At 44.4% G+C, this 23,766-nt stretch overlaps 1 protein-coding gene across 20 annotated transcripts in view; it reads right to left on the bottom strand.

The window, feature by feature from the left end:
• Positions 1-2,433: 2,433 nt before the first annotated feature.
• The window catches only part of KIF1B (kinesin family member 1B), a 175,496-nt gene continuing 154,163 nt past the window's right edge, over positions 2,434-23,766 (bottom strand). For all 20 annotated transcript variants that reach the window (XM_075906754.1, XM_075906755.1, XM_075906752.1 and 17 more), the window contains 10 exons: positions 23,347-23,480; positions 14,601-14,662; positions 13,245-13,390; positions 12,646-12,885; positions 11,498-11,569; positions 10,384-10,505; positions 9,535-9,684; positions 8,831-9,023; positions 7,979-8,097; positions 2,434-7,249 (listed from right to left, as the gene is read on the bottom strand). In XM_075906754.1, the coding sequence (XP_075762869.1) occupies positions 7,207-7,249; positions 7,979-8,097; positions 8,831-9,023; positions 9,535-9,684; positions 10,384-10,505; positions 11,498-11,569; positions 12,646-12,885; positions 13,245-13,390; positions 14,601-14,662; positions 23,347-23,480 (1,281 nt within the window). In that variant the 3' untranslated portion in view covers positions 2,434-7,206. The remainder of the gene's footprint in view (positions 7,250-7,978; positions 8,098-8,830; positions 9,024-9,534; positions 9,685-10,383; positions 10,506-11,497; positions 11,570-12,645; positions 12,886-13,244; positions 13,391-14,600; positions 14,663-23,346; positions 23,481-23,766) is intronic.

Consider the following 23,766-nt stretch of genomic DNA (forward strand, 5'->3'; position numbering starts at 1 on the left):
GAGAACAGCCAGAGACAATGGATTTCAGAAAGGCAGATTTTCGTAAGCTCAGAGTTGATAGGTAAGGAAGGTCCCATAGGCAGCAAGACAGGGAAAAACAACTTAAGAGAGTTGGCAGTTTTTCAAAGGGGCATTACTAAGGGCCCAAAAGCAAGCTATTCCGCTGTGTAGGAAAGATAGAAAATATGGCAAAAGACCACCTTGACTTAACCAGGAGATCCTGCATGATCTAAAAATAAAAAAAAGGAGTCCTATAAAAAATGAAAACTAGGTCAAATTACAAAGGATGAATATAGGCAAACAATACAGGAATTCAGGGGCAAGATTAGAAAGGCAAAGGCACAAAATGAGCTCAAACTAGCTACAGGAATAAAGGGAAACAAGACGACATTCTATAAATATATTAGAAGTAAGAGGAAGACCAAGGACAGGGTAGGCCCACCACTCAGTGAGCAGGGAGAAACAGGAAACTTGGAAATGGCAGAGATGCTTAATGACTTTGTTTCGGACTTCACCGAGAAGTCTGATGAAAGAATGCCTAACAGTGAATGCTAATGGGAAGGAGATAGATTTAGAAAAAGAAATAAAAAAAGAACAAGTTAAAAATCACTTGTTAGATGTCTGCAAGTCACCAGAGACTGATGAAATGCATCCTAGAATACTTAAGGAGCTGATAGAGGAAGTATCTGAGCCTTTTGCTATCATGTTTGGAAAAATCATGGAAGATGGGAAATTCCAGAAGACTGGAAAAGGGCAAAAATAGTGCCCATGTATAATAAGGGCAATAACCCAGGAAACTACAGACCAGTCAGTTGAACTTCTGAGCTAGGAAAGATAATGAAGAAAGTAATTAAGGAAATCATCTGAAAACACTTGGATGATGTGATAGGCAACAGCCAGCATGGATTTGGTAAAGAACAAATCACATCAAATCAATGCGATAGCTTTCTTTGATAGGATAAAGAGTCTTGTGGATAAGGAAGGACATGGTATACTTAGACTTTGGTACGGTCTCGCATGATATTCTTATAAATAAACTTGGCAAGTGCAATTTAGATGGGGCTACTATAAAGGTGGGTGCATAACTGACTGGGTAACTATCCTCAGGGAATAGTTATTAATGGTTCACAGTCCTGCTGGAAAGGTATAGTAAGTGGGATTCCACAGGGGTCTGTTTTGGGACCGTTCTGTTCAATATCTTTATCAACGATTTAGATATTGGCATAGATAGTACGTTTATTAAGTTTGCAGACGATACCAAGCTGGGAGGGGTTGCAACTGCTTTGGAGGATAGGGTCATAATTCAAAATTATCTGGACAAATTGAAGAAATGGTCTGAGATAAACAGGATGAAGTTTAATAAGGACAAATGCAAAGTGCTCCACTTAGGAAGAAACAATCAGTTTCACACATACAGAATGGGAAGCAACTGTCCAGGAAGGCATATGGCAGAAAGGGATCTAGGGGTTATAGTAGACCACAAACTAAATACGAGTTAACAGTGTGACACTCTAGCAAAAAAAGCAAACATGATTCTAGGATGCATTAACAGGTGTGTTGTGAGCAAGACACAAGTCATTCTTCTGCTCTACTCTGTACTGATTAGGCCTCAAGTTGGAGTATTGTGTCCAGTTCTGGGCACCGCACTTCAAGAAAGATATGGAGAAATTGGAGAAGGTCCAGAGAAGAGCAACAAGAATGATTAAAGGTCTAGTGAACATGACCTATGAAGGAAGACTGAAAGAATTGGGCTTGTTCAGTTTGGAAAAGAGAAGATTGAGAGGGGACATGATAGCCGTTTTCAGGTATCTAAAAGGGTGTCACAAGGAGAAGAGGGAAAAAAAATGTTCTTGGCTTCTCAGGATAGAACAAGCAGCAATGGGTTTAAACTGCAACAAGGGAAGTTTAGGCTGGACATTAGGAAAAAGTTCCCAACTGTCAGGGTGGTTAAACACTGGAATAAATTGCCTAGGGAGGCTGTGGAATCTCCATCTCTGGAGATATTTAACAATAGGTTAGGTAAATGTATATTAGAGATTATTTAGACAGTACTGGGTCCTGCCATGAGGGTAGGGGACTGGACTCTATGACCTCACAAGGTCCCTTTCAGTCCTAGTATTCTATGATTCTAAGGTTGAGCTGTGGGGAATTTTATACACTGCAGACATGTTCAACATAGCTGGTAGTGTATGTACCTTAGTGTCAAATTTCAGTGACATCTTTAAGGAGCTCTTGGTCACCTGTGATAGCCACCCGGTCTATTATGGTTAGCAACTTGTACACTGAAAGTGGGTGAATAAGTAGAACTGCCACCCGGCAGCTCTGTATTCCTTGAGTGGGCTTGTTCAGATCAGAGCTCAACAACTCTCTGGGATCAAGCCAAGAAACTTACAGTAAAAAAATAGGAAGTGGAAAAAAAAGCAGCACACACCATGCCTGCTAATGCACTCTTTGTACCTTTATTGTTTCACCTCGTTCACTAACAGTTCCAGTGGTGCAAGGTTACCATACACAGTTAGATATCTGCATTGCACACCTAAGGCTATACAGCAAATGGATCAGAATTAGTACAAATACATGAACTATATTTACATTCTGTATACTCAAGCTCCAAACCTCAGATATATTTACAAAATAAAACATGAGAATGAAAATCTGAAATTAATAATGTACAGTGTTGCTGATGCACTCCTTTGCTGGGATGAGCTCAGTCTGCAGAGATTTGTTCAAGAAGGCTACTTATGCTATAGTGTCTACCATGTGTAGAGGACTTTAATAGGGAGATGGAAACAATGGTTAAACAGATATTTCAGTGCGACAGCATTTCTAATGTCTATAGTCAAGATTCACAGACTACATATGGAGTATGCGGCTCTGAACAAGCAAAGTGAAATTAAGACCCCATCCTGAGAAGTGCTGAGCAACCTAAACTCCCCAGTTCCCACCACTTGGTTTGAACAGGAGCTCTAGGGGTAGCTCAGTACCTCAGGTAGGCCATTAATTTGGCAACATTTAAAACAGAGGAGCTATAATCCTTCAAGACCAACGAGTATGAGTGCACAGCTTCTCTCACTGCTTGAAACAAATTTAAAATTAATATTGACACAAGGTTAAGGAACTTGTTTAGTGTTAGACTATTTTTGGGCTCCAATACATAAATGGCCTTCTGAACAAAAATCTCTCATTTCTGGTCTCAAACAGCTGATGTTTCTGTTTAACAAGGAAGCACAAAATTAATACATTCCTGCTACATACAGTACAGTTCAGACCACAGACAGGGTAATTAGCCACAATGGAGAGATGCAACACACACAAGTTAGAGTCCCATTTAAATACATTCTGCAAACCTTCCAGGAGCAGCAGCATTAGTATCCTTCATTTATGTAGCAACTAACAACTGCATCTTTAACAAAAGGAAAAAAATGAAAATAATACAACTAACACAAACTGATGCTGCATAAGTACCAGAGTGATGCATAGGCAGTATTAGTTGCTGAGTAGCAGCAGGTTCTATATCCAGGATAATGCTCTCTTCCTTATCGAATGTGCAATTAATTACAGATGTATAAATATACATTACATAAAATTAAATATCCCTGTAAATTAGATATCAAGCAGCAGAAAGTAAAGTCTTTGCTTTGAAAACACCTCACTGAACAAGTAGTAAGGATTTTCAGCATGGCTATGACAAACCTTCCCAATGATTTGGAAATCCTCTCCCTTCCCTTCTGCATCCCAAAATGAAGGATTCTGTTTAAAAAAATCTTAAAGTGCATCTCTAAAATACAGTACCAATTCTTGTAAAAATAAAATGGCTTGTGGAACTTAAACATTAGTGTCATATTTTCACTGGCCTTTGGGTAATTTCTTCCCTTATTTAAGTTAAAAACCCAAACTGGAGATATGTCTGAATCTTCCTCCACAGGACATCCTTTAGGATCCGCACCCATGTTCAGAAGGTTGGCTGGCCCTTGACATGGTGCCCGGTTCTCAGCAGCAAGTCCCAAGAGCTGACTGACTCCAGGGCTGGCTGCATGCAGGCAAATCACTATAATAGCTCTTTTGTATTTTTAAAATTCAGGAGGGGTGACAGTTTTCCCTGCCTCATCTATTTTTTTTTCCATGTTAAACTCTTTGAGCTAAATCAGGAAGCCTGTACAAAAATATGAATTTCTATTCATTTAAAAAAAAATCTGCTTCCAACTTTTAAGAGCCAAGGAACACTGCCATTCCAGAACACAGCTCAATTTCCTAGTCTCTCTCATTGGTGACTCCTGTTTGGTAGAGTTCAGCAGGGGCAGTACTACCTGCCAGTGTGATGTAAGAGAGACATTGAATGTTTTTAGATTATGGGACCTTACAAAATGTAGAAACTTAAAAATAGAATTTTACACTTCCAACAACCTTTGATCCACATACAGATCAGGCCACCAGAAGTTGCCTGCAGTCCTCAAACACAGGAGAATGACATTTATGAAACCTTTGTAACATTTCCAGTTCTGTAGTAATAAGACAACCATCTGCCACCCCCGTTTCCTAAGGAGGGTCCTTTAGACATGTTTACATGTAATACCTATATTTATAATACAGTGTAGCTTTTTTTTTTTTTAGCTTCTGACCTATCCAAAGCAAAGACTTTGCAAACTAGTTTTGTTCTAGTTAAAAAAAAAAAAAAAAAAAAAAAGTTCTCAGTGCGTTACATAATACCACCATCTAATCGCCTCCAGTTCTCAAACAGGTCCCATCTTTATTACCAATGGCAGCGGCAGCAGCAGCTGTGACTTAGTGCTTACAATTAACCTATAGTTCATTCTTAGAATAGTCCTGAAATCTGCTTAGCTCCAGCTCAGGGAACCCTCTTCCTGTACTAGCAGTCTTGGTTTCTGCACACACTGGAAGTGCATATTGTGTTTGTTACATAACAAAGTACATCACTGTGTTAAGGTCACACAATTAAAGAACAAAATGCTATAAACAAATGCAAACAAATGCTTTCTGTGTGATGCTCTTGGGCCCTAAGACCCCACTGCAGATTCCTGTTCTGGAAAGTGTTAGGGGAACACAAAAGAAGGGTGAGAGCTCACTGTTTAGATCACGCTCATGTAAGGTACAAAGACATGTCCTAGCAAGCATCAGTCTTCATCTTCCTGCTCCTTTTTTAACTAAGCTTTTAGGAGGTCTCATTATGCATTGCGCTTTGCAGCTTAAACAAAGCAGTGCATGAAGCTGGTATGAAGTTGCTCTATTGAGAATCCCTCAGGCATTTGGCCACAGAAACTCCAGTGGGTGGCACGATTAAGTGACAAGGAGTGATCTGAATGAAAACTACCTTCCGGAGGTGGAGTGATCAGAGTTTTGTGCATATGTGTAGGCTAGTGAAATAAACCCCTCTTGCCACTTCCACGGGCCAAAATTTCATGAGTACTCTGTACATCCCCACCCTCTAGGAGCTGCTAAAATATAATGAAGGGGTTTTAATGGATGCTAAAAAACTCCTCTTCAGCCACCAAGAAACCTAAGCTGGAAATTCATCTCCCAGAGAAAGGAAACTCACTGTGTCTTTGGAGGAAGAGCTGAAGGAGCGGGAGGGCAGGGATTTTGAGGTTTGTCTAAGAGACCCTATATCAAATTAGCAATAGCTGCCACTGTCCAGGGGATCTTACAACAGGCACTTGTTAGACACTGGTGACCAGGATTAAGAGTCTGCTTGGTCTCTCTTCCTATCCACAGAATTTAAATTGGAGGCAGCTGAAGAAAAGGAGGAGGAGAAAGGTGGTGGTGACATACAAACAGCAATGTGACTCTCCCCCCCCCCCCCCCCCACCAAAGAGAAGCCAAAGCTTCCTCCCATCCTGGAGCATGCAGTGGCTGGGAAGTGCTGCCACCACTAAGTTTTTAAAAGGAGAGAGTGGAGAGAGGCTATTTCATCAGACTGAATGTTGTTTGAATTGGAGAAAGGAGGATAGTACCCATAAGGTGGGAGGCCCTCATTTCAGAGGTACTCCAAGAGTGCAGGCCAGATGCATTTTTCAGAGTAGCTTTCCAGGCCATCCTGGTTTCTCTTTTAGTCAAACAGGGAAGGGATAAGTCATGACTACAGTAACTTTCAAGACCAAAGAGTAAAGGGAAGCATCTCCCTACCCTTCTGGTTAATTCCTGTATATGCTCAAGAGAACTACCACGCAGGGATTTTAATACTTCACACTTTCCTTCATAAGCATCAGAAAAGGCTGAACCCTTCAAATTTCAGCATTTGCATCCAATGCAGTGACAACCTCCTTTCCCAACCAGGAGGGACACGGCCACATTGGCTGCACACAGTTACCAAAAACTCCACCTCCTCAGCTCAAAACAGGGGCAGAGAAGTGCTAATTGGGGGGAGGGGCTTTTTTTATTTTTAAGTGCCAATGTAGACCCCTATGGCAAAAGCTCACAGGGCAGTTTCTTCCAGGCTACTGCTACATCACTTATGCTCTGCTCCTGTTCTCCTCCCCTCAATCTAGACAATAAAAGACCTTGCTCTGAACTGCTCAACATCAACTCCTCCTCGATCTCCAAAATTAATTCAAATTCCTGGATATCTGGGTTCTGAGATTCAAGTCCAACCTGGATAGGTTAAGGTATCTTACAGGTCACCTCTCACAGGGGTGAGTGGGGATGTTACATGACAGGCAAGACTAAGAAAGCCTTGAGAGTAGTGACAGCTTCTGTCTTGGTAATGCTATGTTTAGACACTTAGAAGGAACCATATTTCCCTAGTGTAAGAATCTTGTCCTGAGGGCAGCATTGTGGTTACTGCAAAGTCACAAAATAAAGGAAAATGAAAAAGCATTTCAGACAGATAACATTGAGGACAGTGGTACAGACACCAAAGAGAGTCAGCTGGAATGGGAAACCAATAGTCTTAAGGAAAAAACAAAAAAAAAAACCACTTTTCTTTTTGAAGTTGTGTGATATTCACTGGATTTTTTTTTTGTTTTTTTCCTTTTGTTTTGGCCACATGCTAATAGGATTCTCAACACATTTGAAAAATTAAAAGGGTAGTGTTAGAATAGCTAGAAAAAGTGCTGAAGAAGGTGGAGAGGGAGGGGAAGTTAGCCACAGGATTACATACAAGAGAAACCATCAAGAATCACAAAGAGAAATGAGAGGTAACACTTTATCTATCAGAAGGCGAGTTAGAACAGATGAGAACGTTACAGAGACTCAGTACTTCAGCAGACCTGTGCGTCTTCGGGCCAGTTTTGACCTGCACAAAACAAAGAAAAAAGGATTAGCTAGTTTGGCATTACATTCTGAGCCTCACTTTTCCTCTCTCCCTTTCGGTCTTTTGTTTCTTGTCTGCCCCACTCTGATGGGATTTTGCTTTTTTTTTTTTAAACAGAAGTTTAAAAAAAGCGATAACTTAGAAACTGTACTTGCTTCCTCAAAGTCTTTGTGAGGGAGACAGGATCAGGTAGGAACTGTAGTTTAAGAACTCCTCTCTCTCTACACAGTACAGTTGGGTTTTCAATGAACACTTCAGTAAAATGGGAACTGAGTTTTTTTAAAATATTGTGTTATTGTGCCTTTAAGGGAGAGTCTGTAGCCCAGCTGACAAGGCACTTTTGACATGGGCTAGAATACAGGGACTCTGGGAGAAAACCAGCAAGGGGGAGGGTTCTACCAGCAGTGAGTGGTGGAAAGTTCAGGAGATCAAAGGCCATTTTAAGCTCTTCATGACCACGCTATACGCAGCATTGTGGGTATATTTAAATTCAATTTGTCTGCTCACCAGTTTCTTACCAGATAGCATCCACTGCACTTTCTAGGCTTTAGGGCTGGCTTTTTTCCACACCAGTAGACTGAGTGCTCAGTAGAATTGTTCCCCCATCTCCTCAGAGCAAATATGCAAAACAATGTGACAGGCTGCCTGCTCACATCTCACTAACTACATCTCTGCTCTGCAGTGTCTGCTCACTCAGGGGCTGCCTCTTACCGTATTGTGCCGGCAAGAAGAGGGTTGAAGGCGTATAACCAGTCGTTCATATCTTTGTCATTGATGGCCTGGAGCAGGACCCCACGGTGCTTTGTGCACACAGCAAAGGTGTTGGGTGTCTGAAATATTTAAAAAGACAGTTCTCACTCAGGTAACCAAGCTTGTCGGTGCAGAGACTAGATACACATTGGGCTAACCCCTTCATTGCCATAGGAACATGCCATTCCCAGCAGGAGTTTCCTGGGAGGTTTTCAGACAACCGACAGGACCTATTTTCTTTCCTCCAGGTTGCATTAAGTGTGCTCAGTATATTGCTCAGCCCCAAGGCTGGGAACAAGAGCATATTCAGAAATACTCGTGAACCCAGATTCTTTGGCAATATCTTTGGAGCAAGGATAGTCTTTTTGTTGTGCGTATACACAGCACCTAACACAGTGGGGTCTAAGTCTTGGCATCTTAGTGCTACAATAATGCAAATAAAGCTGCTGCAGTAAATCAGTTTAGAGTAGTCAATATAATATGCATGTAAGGGACTAGAGAAATCAGGGGACTGGTAAAGGGACACAGCCTTAAACCTCTTAGTCTGAATCCTGCCCAGACAGGTGGTGACTGATAGTCTCAGTGCAGCTCCCTGCACCACCACTGTGCTAAATGGAAGCGTTGTTGGCAGCTACAGCAGGAGCACTAATGGCTGAACTACTATTGAGATGGACCTCACTGAATCCTAGAGGTGATTATCCGGATCAGAAATCAGCCAGATTGGCAGGGCAGCATGGAGCAAGCTTACATCAGCATTCAGCTCCTGTTCTGTGACTAAACAAAGGACTGAAGTTCCCAGGCACTTTGACTGACCTTCACCATTGCCTGCTGATCCTCACTGTACTCCACCTGAGCTGTGGACAGGTTTATGATCCCCCTCTCCACAGGATCTTTGTCACTGTTGTAAATAAAGACGTACGGACGACGGACTATCACGAAGTGCTTAGCCCAAGAGCTGGAGAGTGGTTCCTTGAAGTGGAGGTACCCCTTCTTTGAGACCACAGAGCTGAAGAAACAAAGGGGAAATGTACTGATCCAAGAAAGAAAAAGTGACCCAGTCAGTGCTAGAATGGCCCAGTAACAGAGTGAAATGGCAATAAGGCTGTAGGCCCACTGGTCTGTTCCTACAAGTCCCGACTCCCACTCTAGCCAATGGCAGTTTCTTCAGCGGAAAGCTTAACCCCATCTCCCCCTTGCAAAAGGACACCTAGCTGTGCACGCAGGACCAGTGATGCAAAGAGAGCTATGCTTCAGTAATATGGATACAGGTCAGACTCTACAGCCAAACTAGTTCACTACATGAAGCATTTGAAGGACTGAGCACTATGGACACAGCTCTCCCTCTATGCTGCTAGTAGCTTCTAAGCATCTCACAAGCTTCTGCTTCAGTGCTGCCAGGAGAAACCTTGGTAGCTGCTGTGGTTGTCTTCTTAAAATGAGGCAGGGCAAACTGGAAACCCAAGAAGCCCCTGTTTTAAAGAGCACAGGAAAGTCTCTGACTGCAGCAGTTGACTTACCCAGGTCTGATTTCCTCAATATCTGGAACAAGGTTCAGAAATTCATTCTTTCCAGCTCTGGCCAGGAAGGAGGTTTCGACTATTGGAACCAGCTGGAATTGTTCCAACTCTGGACAGGGGCTGGAGGCACGGGAATTTGCTTCTGGAGTCCTTTTAAAAATGAAGGAGAAAAGCAATCACTAGAAAGCACCTGGTTGTGACAGCAGTACTGAAAGTATTTCTGAAGCCTGTCTTTTCCCATAAGACAGTCTTCTGTTCTGCCATGAGCCTGATCCACCTGTTTCAGAATGATTATATGCCATGGCCATTGAAAGCCTTTTGTACAAACTTCCAAAACTCTTACCACGAGCCTGAGGCTCCAACTCAGAACACAGAACCCACCCGTAGGTTGCTTCAAACAGTTTCTTCCTTGCATCTCTCTCCAAACACTGTCTACAACATTGAACAGCTGTGCCCAGATTATAGCTGGGCAGATATTAGGAGTGCACTTTCTGGTCAGCACTACTCTGAGGACGAAGGAGCAAAGAAAACACCGAATGGTCCTTCAATGAGAAGTGATTTCCAGTTTTATCTAATACATCCTTCATAACTATGAGAAACCAAGCAATAGAGATCACTCGCCAAATTGACCTATCAGGATCGGTTCTGAACTACAGGAGGTTTTACATGCTAAAGATGCAGGGGTGTTCATAACACACAGTCATTTCACATTACTGCCTCTTTATGATGAGAAAAAAAGATGAAGACAGTACATTCATAGAAGAGAGCAAGAGAGAGAATAAGGAAGCATAGTTAGGAAAGAGATGATTTGTTTAAGATCTGGTTTGTTCCTCCCCCATCTCTACTTACTTCTGATCCACTGAATTGCATCTTGAATCTGCCAGAGAGGGACAAGTAGAAGAAGGTGTGAGCGTGGCACTGCTGAAACTGGACACTGATGGGTCCCGCCCAATTGGAGAGATATCAGACAGCTACAGGAACACACAAAATAGTGCAGAATGAGATTTTTGTAGTCGGTACCTGTCACCTTAATAGGATTACACTGCATTTGAGTATCTAGAATTAAGAGCTGAGCGCTCAGAAGAGTATTTCTACAAATACTAATTACTCTATTAGATAAACACCACAACATCCATGCTTTTGCAACCAATCCCTCTTTATAGAAATCGCCTTGTCTGAAACAGATATGGTAGCACTTCTCTGGGCACTCTCTGACAATATGGTAGACATCTGATGATCTGCATACAGAATCCCTTAATGCAACACGGGGTGGTCAGTTTTGTAACATCCAATTAATTTCTTTATGGTCATTTGTGTCTAAAGTCTAAGTTCTCAAACGAGTTGTTCAGTTTATCCTTTGTTGCTGGGAAACCAAGGAACATGATGAACACTCCATATGCCAGAATGTGAACTATTATTTAGGCTGGAGCATTAGTGGTAAGCCCAGAAAAGGCTTTAACTGCACCACTCAAATTGTTTTCCATAAGCTTTGGAAACTGGGGGCAGAGAGAGCCATTGAACACCACCCCAATAGACTGAAGTTAAATAAAATGGCTTGAGTCTAACGTAGATCGTATCATATTCAGCTATAACTCCAATCCCTTGTGAACTTAATGGCATGAAATCTTTACCGAAATAGGCCAACATTCCCTCTAATTTTTTTCATCTATGTGTGGAATACATTTTGTCATGTGCACTACCAACAGAAACATATGCTGCCAGTGCTCTGCTAATCAGCTGGGCAGCACTAGAATCTCTCCTGGGCAGCCGCCTAAGTGCTCAGTTTACAGGGAACACTGAAATAGGCAGCCTTTAAATACACAGTACCTAAAACTTAAGAGAATATTTAGGGTCTTAAGACTCCAGCATATCAAACAAGGGGCAGAAAAGGTACTGCAGGGAAAAACAGACAGGATTAATGCTTGTTTGACTGCTGTCACAGCAAATACAGAAAGCTTCTTACCTTACAATCACTGATGCTGTTGTACACCTGGTTATAGTCACGGTTGAAAGTGTGGGTAAGAAGCTGCAGGCACTGAAATAAAACAAAACATAACAGGTGATCCCAATTACACAACAGGTAATCAAAAGCCAATCAAGAATTAGTGAAGTACAGACTGTCCAAGACAGTGTAATGGTACCAACAAGAAGAATGGATGTCAGTCAATATATTTCCTGTGATTACACTACCCAACACTTCTATTGGCAGGAGCAGTAAGGGAAGGGGGGGTTGGGTATGTCACTATCAGTGCAACACCCAAGTCATCTCTTAATTTTACGGATTGGAGACACCTACTGGCAGATTTGAGAGAACAGAAAATTTTGGTTATGCAGCTTGTTTAAACAAGGCTCTGTACGTGACAGAGCATATTTGCCACGTAATACGAGGGGAATGAGTACAGAAAAAAAAGAAAGAAAAGGACAGAAGACTAGTTTCTAGTTCCTAAAATCTCCTTGTAAGCCAGATATCCCCTAAACGGAGGATGACCTAGTAGAAGGTAGGGATTAAAATCCTGTTTAATTGGTTAACTGACAAAACATGGTGCTTAACTGGTTAACAAATCAAAGGGGAGGTAGGTGGAAGAGACATGCTCCAGCCCAGCTAGGCTGGAGCACCTCCCTCTACACACCCCCAGGCCCACCACAGGCAGGGGCTGCTCGAATCAGGCTGGAGCAACCTCTGCCTGTGGTGCCCTCCTTCCCCCCTCTTGCTGGGTTGGAGCTCCCCTGTCCAATGGGCTCCACAGGGCTGAAACAGCTTCCTGACTGTGGTGGGCACGGAGCTGCTCCAGCTCCCACTGGCTAACTTTTCACATCCCTAGTAGAAGGATTTCATATATCTAATGATTAAAACCAAAAAGGTACCAACTAAAAAACAAGAGCAGATCAGCTCATTGTTCCTCTTCCCCCACCTTGTAATTTGCCCCAGTTGGATCTGTGTGTCATTTCTATCTCATCTTTCCTGTAGTTCCCAAGTCAGGTAGGTGAAAAGCTTGTGTAGATCCCTGAGTTATCAAGCCCTAGATATTTCAACTGTTTCTTGTTATAACATCTTTACTGCATCTTGAGTGTCACAACCTGAACCTGTTCTGTTCTCTGGGCAGCCAGTACCTTGGTGGCAAGCTCTTTCTCCCTATCCACCAGGCTCTCGATGTCTGCAGAGTCATAGCCGCTGCTTTCACTGGGTGTGACAGCACTCTCAAAAGTGGTAGTGGAAATTTGGGAGGAGATGCTGGTCGAGGTGCTGAGGGTCCCACTGCTCAGACTGGGGGACAGTGAGTCACTCAAGGATTTGGGGATGCTGTCGCCAAGTTTCTCAAGTAGTAGCAAGAAATGCCGAGTCTTTTCCACCTGAGAATCAACAGAATTCAATATTAACTCATTGTCAAGAGCACAGGAATCCCCCTCTCACTCAACGGGATATCTCCCATAGTCTCATGAGATCCAGGAACAGACATAACTGGCAAGACTACCGAAGAGTTAATCACTGCTTTTGCTGAATGCATGGAGAGGTGATGCTGTTTTCACCAGCATGAACAGCTTCTCTGTACCCATCTAGTGGGGTCGCTACCCAAGGTTTAATCTTGCTGAAAATGCTAACAACAAATGTCCTTGTGAGGCCCTCCCAATTTGCAAGTTACAATCAGCATAAAAGGCTGCTGGAAGATGTAGTTTTGTCGTGCTCTTTCCCCCTTTTTCCCTTTGTGTACCTCATGCAGCTGTTCCAGCTTCTCCAGTTCCCACTGATGCTCTAGAATGAGGCTGTCACCACGGGGCCTCCAGCCTGCCAGGTTCTCTTCCCCACGGACATATGCCACAGAAGTATCCAGCACTTTCCTCCTCCTCCTCTGCATTCCTGAGGAGTCAAGTAGAGTAGTCCAGTTTAAGAACAGCAGAATGGGAAAAGATTTAATGTACAGTAACTGGCAGGGAACCCCCACCCTCAACTCAATTCAGAGTAGGTGAAATAATCAGGATTACATCAGCAGCAATGCCTTCTTCAGTCACACACACGTCAGGCCGGGGTTGGAGGAAGAGGATGGAATTATTTTAGTTCCAGCCTCTGCTGTAGATCAGCAATATTTTTTTTCCTTGACCTTCATAATTGCCTGAACCATGTTCAGTCCAATTCAAAAGAAACAGTTAAGTGCATTTTCCCCCAATGCCAGACAATCATTGACAACCATTTAGCCTGAATCAGGTATTTGCAAGCTCTGAAATTCAATCCTTAGTAAAGGGTAGAAGGAAAAAAAATCATGGAAAATTTCCCCTCACTCCATGACATGCTTCCCCAAGTCTCAACTTCACTAATTTGAAGGAGTTATCTAAGGTGCCTTTCTTTCCTGGAACTTGACACACTGCCTCTTAACTGGAGCTGTCCTCATTCAACTAGGTCATCTGTGCTGTCTACATATTTGGCCCCAATTTACAGGAGAACCAATGCAGTCAGGCTGTTTTTACACCATATTAATTCCCAATGGAAGTGTCCTTACAGCTTTCTTCTTCCTTTTGGTTAGGATTATCTTGGGCATTTCTATCATTAGTGTTAAAAAAAAATTCACTCCATTTCTCACAGAAGCCAACTGAGCAGAGCTCGAAGTGTCTGAACAACAGATGGAGCCTGGAGAGATGAGGGTATTCCCAGCATTCAGGGATATGGATAAACAGAGTCAAGTCTCTGTGTGACATCCTACAGACAGGATGACAGGACTCCTGTAGAGATAAGCAGCTCCATAGGACTTGTACTGTGATTCAACTACATTGCTCAATTTCTTATGACACTTAGAGATAAAGCGTAAGGGAGTTTAAAATGTCTGAATTTAAGGATGCAGAGATGGACAGTTCCCTGAATATAGATCTAAAAATCAGAGAAGAGGTGGTTTAAGGTTTCCACAAGATAGTGCTGTTTGCTCCTGAGCTATGAAAGCATATCTGCACCACAGAGGAGCAATTTATTCCCTCTTGTCCACACAGATCAATTCTCTGCAGTTTGCCATCTGCCATAACCCACTCTTATGAACTCATACATACACCTATATTTGAATGAACATGTGGCTCCTGCTTACCTGGGCTTCCTGTGTCTGCCATTTTGCATAAACTCAGCTCATAGATTCCAGTTACTCGATTGCTGTTACAAAAACACCCAGAGAGGAAACTAGTTATATCTCAAGAAATAAATCAAGCTAAAGCACGTTGTCTCTGAAAAGATTTACATCTTTAAGATTCAGAGGATCCTTTGCTTTCAAAATAGAAATAAACTTGTAACTGAAAAGCAGAGACTCTTGTCCACTGTAAGCCTGGCAGATGAACCAGCCAGGCTGCCAGCTTCCCAGAGATAGTACTTTCGCTGTCTCCTGTCCTTCCCTGTTTCTAGCCCATTATACTTAGGAAGCTGTTGATTAAGCAAATTACAGTTTATAACCAATGTTCTCCACAAGCCAGCTGGAAAATATATTTCCCCTCCATTAAGACATCCAACTATCTTTCCAAAATTGGTTGTAGAGGCTAATCTGATGGACAGTCAGTTTGGTTTGTATTGAAGGAAACCTAATAAAGGAGGAGTATTTAATGCCCTCCAATTGAGCTAGGAACTGCCGCTAAGCAGGCTTTCAATGATGCCTCACAAAATACCAAGCTGCATTCTCCCTTTCAGTCTGTATATGAAAAAGGAGATGTTACTTAGCTGTACAGTAACGGCTCCACTGTACAGACTTGTGCTCTTGACTGGAGACCGTAAAACAGTGTTCAAGGGTCCACACCTGCAGAGAGCAGCTCCTAATGCTTTCCTATCAGCATGTATAGGGAAGTGCGGACAATACCATTCAGTACCTTCTTAACTGCAAAGCCGGAGACTCCACAACAGTAGGGAGGACAACAGGAGCTGGACCACTCATAAGGGCAAAACCCCTCTAAGAACTCAAGTTACTGTACAGGTGAGAAACCTCTTATATTTTGAGTATATGTCCTTGCAGGTGCTCCGCTGTAGGAGACTCCCAAACAATAACTTTATTGTGGGTGCTGAGGAAGAAGGTCTAAGACAGTTCAGAGGACTCTGTCATCAAACAATGCATCAGCTCTGGAACCAGATAAAGACAGCACAATGCCTGGCAAACACACAGATGAAGGACCAAGTTGCAGTCTGACAGATTTCTGCAATGCATACATCCTTCAGAGGGCTATAGATGTTGAGTGAGCCCTAATGGAGTGTGCTGTCACTGAGGTAATTGTACCCTGGCAGAATCATAGCATATTAATATGCAACCAGAGACTGTCTCAGCATAGAAATGGGCTGTTCCTTTGTTTGTTCCTTAAAAGATACAAATAGGCTGGGAGAGACATTGAAAGTTTTAGTCCTAATCAAGGATGAAGCCAAATACCCTCCTGACATCTAGTGTATGTAAGCTAGTTTCCTCCCTGGAACCAGTTTGACTGCTCCCAAGGACAAGAAGTGGGATAGTCTGTCTCCAAAAAGCAGAGCAAGATAGTAGAGTTGTACAGCAAAAGGTCTCAGTGCCCTCAACTAAGGTGTCAAAACGGTCTTAAAGGGAGGTGTAGATTGTAAGAAGGGGATGGTCCCTTTTTAAAGGTTTGAGCTCCTCAAAGGCTCAGAAGGTCTAGGAAAAAGTCTGGAGTGGGGGGCAGTGCATTGTCTGGAACAAACAATGCATTCTGAGATGTGCTAAAGCATCTTTTCATTGCCAGCACAAATTCCCAGTGAGCATAGCATTGTCCTTGAATCTTTCAGGTACGGAGAGAGGAGTTCAAAAGGGATGCTCTTCAGACTGGAGTCAAGATGTTCTTTGCATAACCACAGCAGTAGCAAGAATGCTTTTACAGTTAGTGGACCCTCAGGGATGAGGGACTGTTTGCTCTCATTGCAAGTGTCCAATCGAAAGCTCATGATACCATCTACGTGTTTAGTTTGAATGTAGGTGGGACTTTCAAACTGGGCCTTTAAAGCAAAGTATGATTTTAACCATTATTTTACATTTACACACTTTTTTTGGAAAAACATAAAAACCGAATAGTCTAGCAGCATCTTAAAGACTAACTAAACACATAGATGGTCTCAATGCCCTCAACTAAGATGTCAAAACGGTCTTAGAGGGAGATATAGATTGTAAGAAGGGGATGGTCCCTTTTTAAAGGCTCGAGCTCCTCAAAGGCTCAGAAGGTCTAGGAAAAAGTCTGGAGTGGGGGGCAGTGAACTGTCTGGAACAAACAATGCATTCAGTATCAGTGTTAGGAGGTGGGACCTTTGGAAGGCTTGTTTCGGCTACTGAAAGTACTAAGTGGCCAAATCGAGTGTGAGTGTCTGCATACAATTGGATGGCGCAGTGACGAGTGAAAGTGTGAGCAGAAGCCCGTGTGGCTGCTCTGCAGATCTCATCTGTGGAGATACTGTGGAGGAAGGCTGTGGACTCAGCCATTGCCCTTATGGAATGGGCACTTACGGCCGAAGGAGGCTGTTTGTTGAAAATGGCACAAGCCAGTTTTATGCAGTCTGAGATCCACTTGGACAGTCTCTGTTTAGAGATTGGTAGTGCCTGAGATCTCTCCATGGAGAAGACAAACAAGCGAGGCGTTTTGTGGAACGAGTGCGTTTGTTGCAAATAAAGGTCACTGCCCTGCGGACATCGAGGGTATGGAGAACTCTTTCCTGGACATCAGTATGAGGTTTGGGGAAGAAGACAGGTAAATAAACTGGTTCATTTCAATGGAATGTGGTAAGTACTTTGGGAAGGAATTTAGGATGGGTCAGGACCACCTTGTCCTTGTGGAAAACCATAGAGGGCGGGTCGGTCATAAGCGCACCCAACTCTCCCACCCTTCGTGCAGCAGCAATAAGCACGAGGAAGGCCACTTTCATAGCTAGGTGGAGAAGGGAGCACGTAGCTAGAGGTTCAAACTGTTTGCCCATTAGTGCCTTGAGCACAAGATTACGGTCCCATGTTGGGACTGGTTCTTTCGTTGGTGGGAATGTATTGTGCAGGCCTTGTAGAAATTTCTTAAACTGTTGAATGAGTGAAAACCGAGTGGTCCTGTATGGGCCATGGAATGCAGATATGGGTGCAAGGGAGACCCTGATGGAGCTAAATGATAGACCTGCATTGTGAAGGTGTATGTAATAAGTAGGTAAATATCAGTGGGATTCCAGTCTGATGGGGGTGCAGTGTCTAGTGGAGCACGAACTGGTGAAACGCTGCCACTTTTCAGTACACGTTTTCCTCGTTGAAGGCCTATGGCTGTTCATGAGAATAGTGTGAATTTCTAGAGGACACTGGATCTACGTCGTGGTTAGCCAGCACGGAGCCACATGTGCAGGTGAAGATACTCTATGGCAGGGTGGTGAATCTTCCTGTTCTGGTATGTGAGCAGTGACAAAACAGGGAGGGAAGCAATGTGAGGTAAGGCTGGCCATCTGTAGAAGGGCTGGATACCAGGTCTGGCCACCACGGCACTATCACTTTGGCTCTGTCCAGTTTTATTTTGAGAATCACCCTCTGTATAAGAGGAAGTGGCAGAACTGCAGATGATAGAGGCGCATCCCATTTGATGTTGAACGCATGCCCCAGAGAGCTGGGGCCCAATCCCGCTCTGGAGCAACAGTGAGGGCACCGTGAGTTTGTGTGTGTGGCAAAAAAGGTCCACCATAAGGAACCTCCATCTGCAGAACAGATGATTGATGGTCAATGTGTTGACCTCCCACTCATGATTGAGGGAGAAGATTCTGCTGAGATAGTCTGCTAACGTATTGTCTCTGCCTGGGATATATATGGCTATGAGATGAATGTGGCGAGGGATGCATCAATCCTATAACTGTACTGCTTCCCGAGAGAGCTAGCGAGAATGGACACCACCCTGTTTGTTGATGTAGTGCATTGTCATGTCCGTCAGATTGCGGACTGTATTGTTGCATATTATCTGGGAGAAGTGCTAGCATGCATACCGGACTGTTCTGAGCTTGACCAAGTTGATGTGTTTGCATTGCTCATCTTGTGTCCACCTCAGTTGGACAACCTGGTCCTGCAAATGAGCCCCCCTTACCTGTTAGTAAGGAGTCTGTGGTAATTGTAAGCATTAGGGGTTCCGTTGAAAGCGGACCTCTCTGCATACATTCTGGTCTTGTGTCCACCAGGTAAGAGAAGTTTTTATGCTGCATGGCATGTTGAGAGACTTGTTCACAGGTGTACATGTGGCCTGTACACTGTCCTGAGCCAGGTCTCCATCAGTCTCATACGCAGGCATGAAAAAGGCACCATGGTGGCGGCGGCTGCCATGTGGCTGAGAAGTCACAGGCACTGCCTGGCAGTTATACTGGGGCTGAACTGTGCCAGTTGCATCAAATCATGAATTGCTGTGAACCTGTGTTGTGGAAGTGAGGCTATGGCTGTTTTGCAGTCCAGATGTGCCCCTATGAAGTCCAGTGTCTGCATTGGCAGCAAGACACACTTTGCCAGGTTTATGCATAGCCCAAGTCTGTCAAAAAATTCCCTGGTAAATGACACTGCCTGCTGCATATGGGTAAGGTGACAGGCCCTTTATGAGGCAATCGTCAAGGTAGGGAAAAATGGTTGTTCTGAGGTGAGCGGCTACCACTGCTAGCACCTTGAGAATACCCTTGGGGCAGGAGATAGGCTGAAAGGTAGGACTCTGTACTGGAAATGTTGGTTCGCTACTGTAAATCTGAGGAAGTGTCTGTGGGACGAGTTATTGCAATGTGGAAGTAAGCATCCTGAAGTTTGAGGGTGGACAGCCAATCTCCTTTCTCGAGGGTGGGTATGTCTGTGGCAAGGGTCACCATTTTGAGGCACCGATAACGCATGTACCGACTGACATCTAGTATAAGTCTCCAACCCCCTGATTTCTTGGTTATGAGGAAGTAGTGAGAATAAAAACTGCACTCGAAGGGCACCTCCTATGCAGGAGATGTTGTGCCTCTTCTACGAGCACAGCCTTGTGAGAAGGATCCCTGAAGAGGGATGGGAATGGTGGTTGTGGATGGGTGGGGTGGAGGTAAAGGCGATTATGTAACACATGCTGATGATCTCGGAAACCACTTCTTGGTCATAATGGATCGCCAGGCAGGACAGAATGCTGCTAGTCTGGAGCCCAAGGTGGTAGAAGGTTTGGATTGCTGGCCCTGGATGTATCGGGACTGTCTGACCCTCGACCAAGACTTCAAAATGACTGACATGCTGGAGCTTGTTGGGCGACGGGTTGCTTCAATGATTGTCTACATCTGAGTTGTCTTGAATGTCATCTGTTGTATCGTCTAGTGTGGTTGAAAGGTGTCAGTTTGTACCTAGATGTCAATTGTCTATTCTGCTTTCTTCTACTGGCAGGAGGCTGGATGCGAAGTGTGTGGAGTGTGACTTGGGAAATCTTTCACGAGTTGTATTCGTGATGTCTGCAAAGAGTCGGGATGTCTCGAATGGGAGGTCCTCGAATGTGCTCTGACAGTTGGAGCCAAGCCATGTGCCTCATCACCACTGAAGATGCCAGAGATCTAGAAGCTGTATCTGTGGAATCAGGGCTGGCCCGAGCCATTCTTACGCCCTGGGCAGCGTGCGGGCGGCACCTGATGGACATGTACAGGGCGTGCGACACATGCGTGGCTCTGCCCCCGGGCATGCAGTGCCTGCGCAGCCCCGCCCTTGGGCGGCAACCTATGGGGGGCGCCTGATACAGCGCCCCTTACCACTTCAATCAGAAGCCCCCCATACCACTAGACAGTTTGGAGAGGAGTGAGTCAAGAGAAATTCCACACTCTTTGAGGTGACATAGTATTTCCAATCAAGTCTCTTTGATGTAGGTGGGAATGTCACCAGGGTCTTCCAGAGAAGCTTAGCTGGATCCATCAATGCCTTATTCATGGGTATTAAGAGCCTAGTTTGTGCCGAGGCATGAAGAATATGAGTTAGCTTGTGTTGTGTGTCAGGAGGAGTGGAGAGGGATATTTCCAGTTTGTTGGTTACCCTCTTAAACAGGTCTTGAAAGGCGTTGAAATAGTCCCCTGAATCCATGAGCAATGGGGGCATAATTGCGTCTACTGACGAGGATGGAGAAGAATATGTAGGTAGGGGGGAGCGGGAAGATTGCTCCACCCCTGTGACATCCATGTCATCTTTGTCTTTGGAAAGTTCAGACCTGTCTAGTGAGTGCAGGCTGGGAGGATGAGGTCTGGCAGAGAGTGGACTTAATCAAGATATGGGGCGGTGAAACTACTTTCTGAATAGTATCCTTCCGGCCTTATCCATCCACTGACTTTGATCTTTATCTACTCAGGTTTAATACCCTTTCTCCTGATACTTTATGCATAGAGATAGGGGGTGGGCGACAGAACATCTTTCTTTCCCCCTCCTCCCCTTCCCCTATTTATTTTGAGTTTCCTCATCCTCTAATCATAACTCCGGTCATCTGAAGGAGTGGGCTGTGCCCACAAAAGCTCATGATACCATCTATATGTTTTGTTAGTCTATAAAGTGCTACCAGACCATGTGCGTGCTGTTTTTTTTTTTGTTTTGTTTTTTGTTTTTTCCCCTGTAACAGACTAACTCGGCTACCCCCTGAAACTCCTTGACAGTGTAAAGGCAGCAGTATCAGGCTTTGCGTTTGTGAATTTCCTCATCAGGATGTAGACCCCGAGTAAGTGTGAGGTCTCGCTGAGAGAGATTTTTTCCTTTGGTGTATGGACTTGTAGCAGAAATAGCCCTTTCACCTGCCTCTGCCCTTGGTGGACTATACCTGAGAAGCGAGTTTGGGGAAGAGTCCAAGGGAGGTTTCAATGCTTTCTCCATTTGTAATAAAATGCACAGCTGAAGCTGTCTGGCTCTGTTTGTGCACTTAGTCAATTTCCTGCAATGCTGACAGTGCTCTGTATCATGATTGTGACCCAGGCAGTGGAGACACAGAGAACAGCGGTCTGCTAAACACAGCAGTCCAAACACATTTTAAACCTAGGCATGTCCTGAGTAATATAGGCAGAAACTAAGCAGCCGCTATCAAAGCGGAGCCATGGGACACAGCAAAAAACGCTGCCTCACAGAATTTTTTTTTTTTTAAGAAAAAAGCTGAATAATATCAACAACAAAAATAGTTGAAAGGGATTAAAAAAAATAATCTAAATAAAGAGAGATGAGTATGTGAGGGGTACTGCTGAGCTGCAACTGAAGCCGATGGCAGTCAGAGAAGAACTGAGGAGCTGGCTGGCCGCGCATGCGCATTACACATTCCAGGCGTCTCGCACCTGAGCACTGCGTGCACGGCCAGTTGGGGGGCACTGTTACTAAGAATCTCTGACTAGTGGGCAAAGTGTCGCTGGTGCACCTGAAGGTGGAGCACCCACAGGGACACTTTTGAAGAAGAAATACAATGTTACCTGACTGCCTAGCCCCATCTCAGTCCCTTGCTCCCCAGTGCCTAACACCCTTTGGCCCCATGCCCTTTGACCTCTGACTCCTACAGGCCATGCCCACACCCTCACCCAACACTCCTTTGTCCCCCACCCCCAACACTCCTCAGAGTAAGGCGGCCCTTCAGTAAGCATGGCTGTTACTGCAGTATGAAAAGGGGGAATGGCTGTTGGCAGTGCACATGCTCCCTCTACCTTCATGCCCCTACCTTGTGCCCCCATGGGTGGGGTGGGAGAGTGCGGAGCCCCAGCCGGGCCACCATTACCAAGGAAGGGAGGAAGGGATTGTTTTTTAAGTTCATACTTCCACAGTGAGTCATGCCCAGCTCTCCCTCCTCATCCAGATAGTGTTACAGTGCCCAGGGAACTGAGGTGCACATGCGTGCGCGCGCACAGCACAATAATAGAATCACATACAACACAACAATGTAAACAGAGTGAATACAAGACCAGAGTGAATACTATCTCCAGTACGTGTCACAGTGCTTGTCACCTTTAGGAAAAATTTTTTGGCAGGTTGGGCAAGGCTTAAACCCTAGAGTCTTAGGCACAATCCAGTGGGCCAAACCCACCCGAAAGCGCAATGGTGCTGAAACTACATAAAAATAGATTTAAATTGAGAAAAACAAAGTAACTAAATAAGAAATTTCACTATATATGAAAAAGGTGGGAAGCTGTAAAATATTGTCTCCAAATGCTCCATCTCAAGCAGCAGGCAGTTGAGAAGGAACTGAGCAGGGGCAAGGTCACACTTCCCTATATACCTTCATAGGAGAGCTTCAGGTGCTGCTGTGTGCGCCGACATGGACCCAAGACTGCCAGGTGTCTGGTTTTCTACCAGAATGTCCAATCTAAAAGGGACCCTGGACAGTGTTTGATCAACAGTGCTGTCTCGACTCAGTCTGGCATCCATCATGGGGAGGGGCAGGAAGAGCAGCAGTTGCTGTTGGAGCCTGAAGCAGCAGCCGAGCACTCAGCAACAGTTCAGGTGGGGAGAAGTACCATCAGATTCCCCATCCTTCCCGGAGGGCAGCTCTCTCCCCCTCATCTTGGCCCAGTTACTCACCACTGGAGCCTGGCTTTCTCTTTCTCCATTTGCCCCAGTCACCCCTCTACCCTACAGCCCTGCTCAGAGGGCAGGATAGTGGAGAGAGCAGTGAGTGAGGTCCCAAAGGAAGAGGCGGAGCAGGAGGTGGGAGAGGTTCTGGGGATTAGTGTCTTGATTTCCTGAATTAAAAGCTGGCCACTCTATGGAACCACTTTACAATCTCCAGTTGAAAGCACACAAGCACATGCACATCCTATGGTGGAACACCTATAATAACATATACTAGAAGAAATACACTCTGCTGCTTTAAAAAAAAAAAAAAGCACCTGAAGTTGCCTATTAAACTTACGAGTCCGGGGATTTAGAGTAGCCACTGCCAAAGAGACTGCGCAGCGAGCGTGGTGGTGAAATCTTGGCATCTCGTGAGTAGAAGACCATACAGACATCCTTAGTAATCACAGCTGGTTGGATGCAGTGGTCAAGCTAAAACAAAGAAACAAACGGCTGTCAGACACAAAGCAAATGATGATGATCTATACATACCACAGCATTCATTTTCACTGTCTTCATAGTGACATTGTTCACTCTTCAGTAAGACCCTACTTGAATTGCGGAATGACTGAAATAATTGCGCTAGGTTGCAGACAAGATAAGGAAAAAAAAAAATCACAAAACTAATAATGGACCTTTATTATTTGCAGTCATTTGGAAAACCCACTCCCAGTCAGCCACCCAGCTGACATCACTGCAATGGAAAGCCTAATACGGT

The sequence above is a fragment of the Pelodiscus sinensis genome, chromosome 23 (genome assembly GCF_049634645.1).
Source record: "Pelodiscus sinensis isolate JC-2024 chromosome 23, ASM4963464v1, whole genome shotgun sequence".
NCBI lineage: Eukaryota > Metazoa > Chordata > Testudines > Trionychidae > Pelodiscus > Pelodiscus sinensis.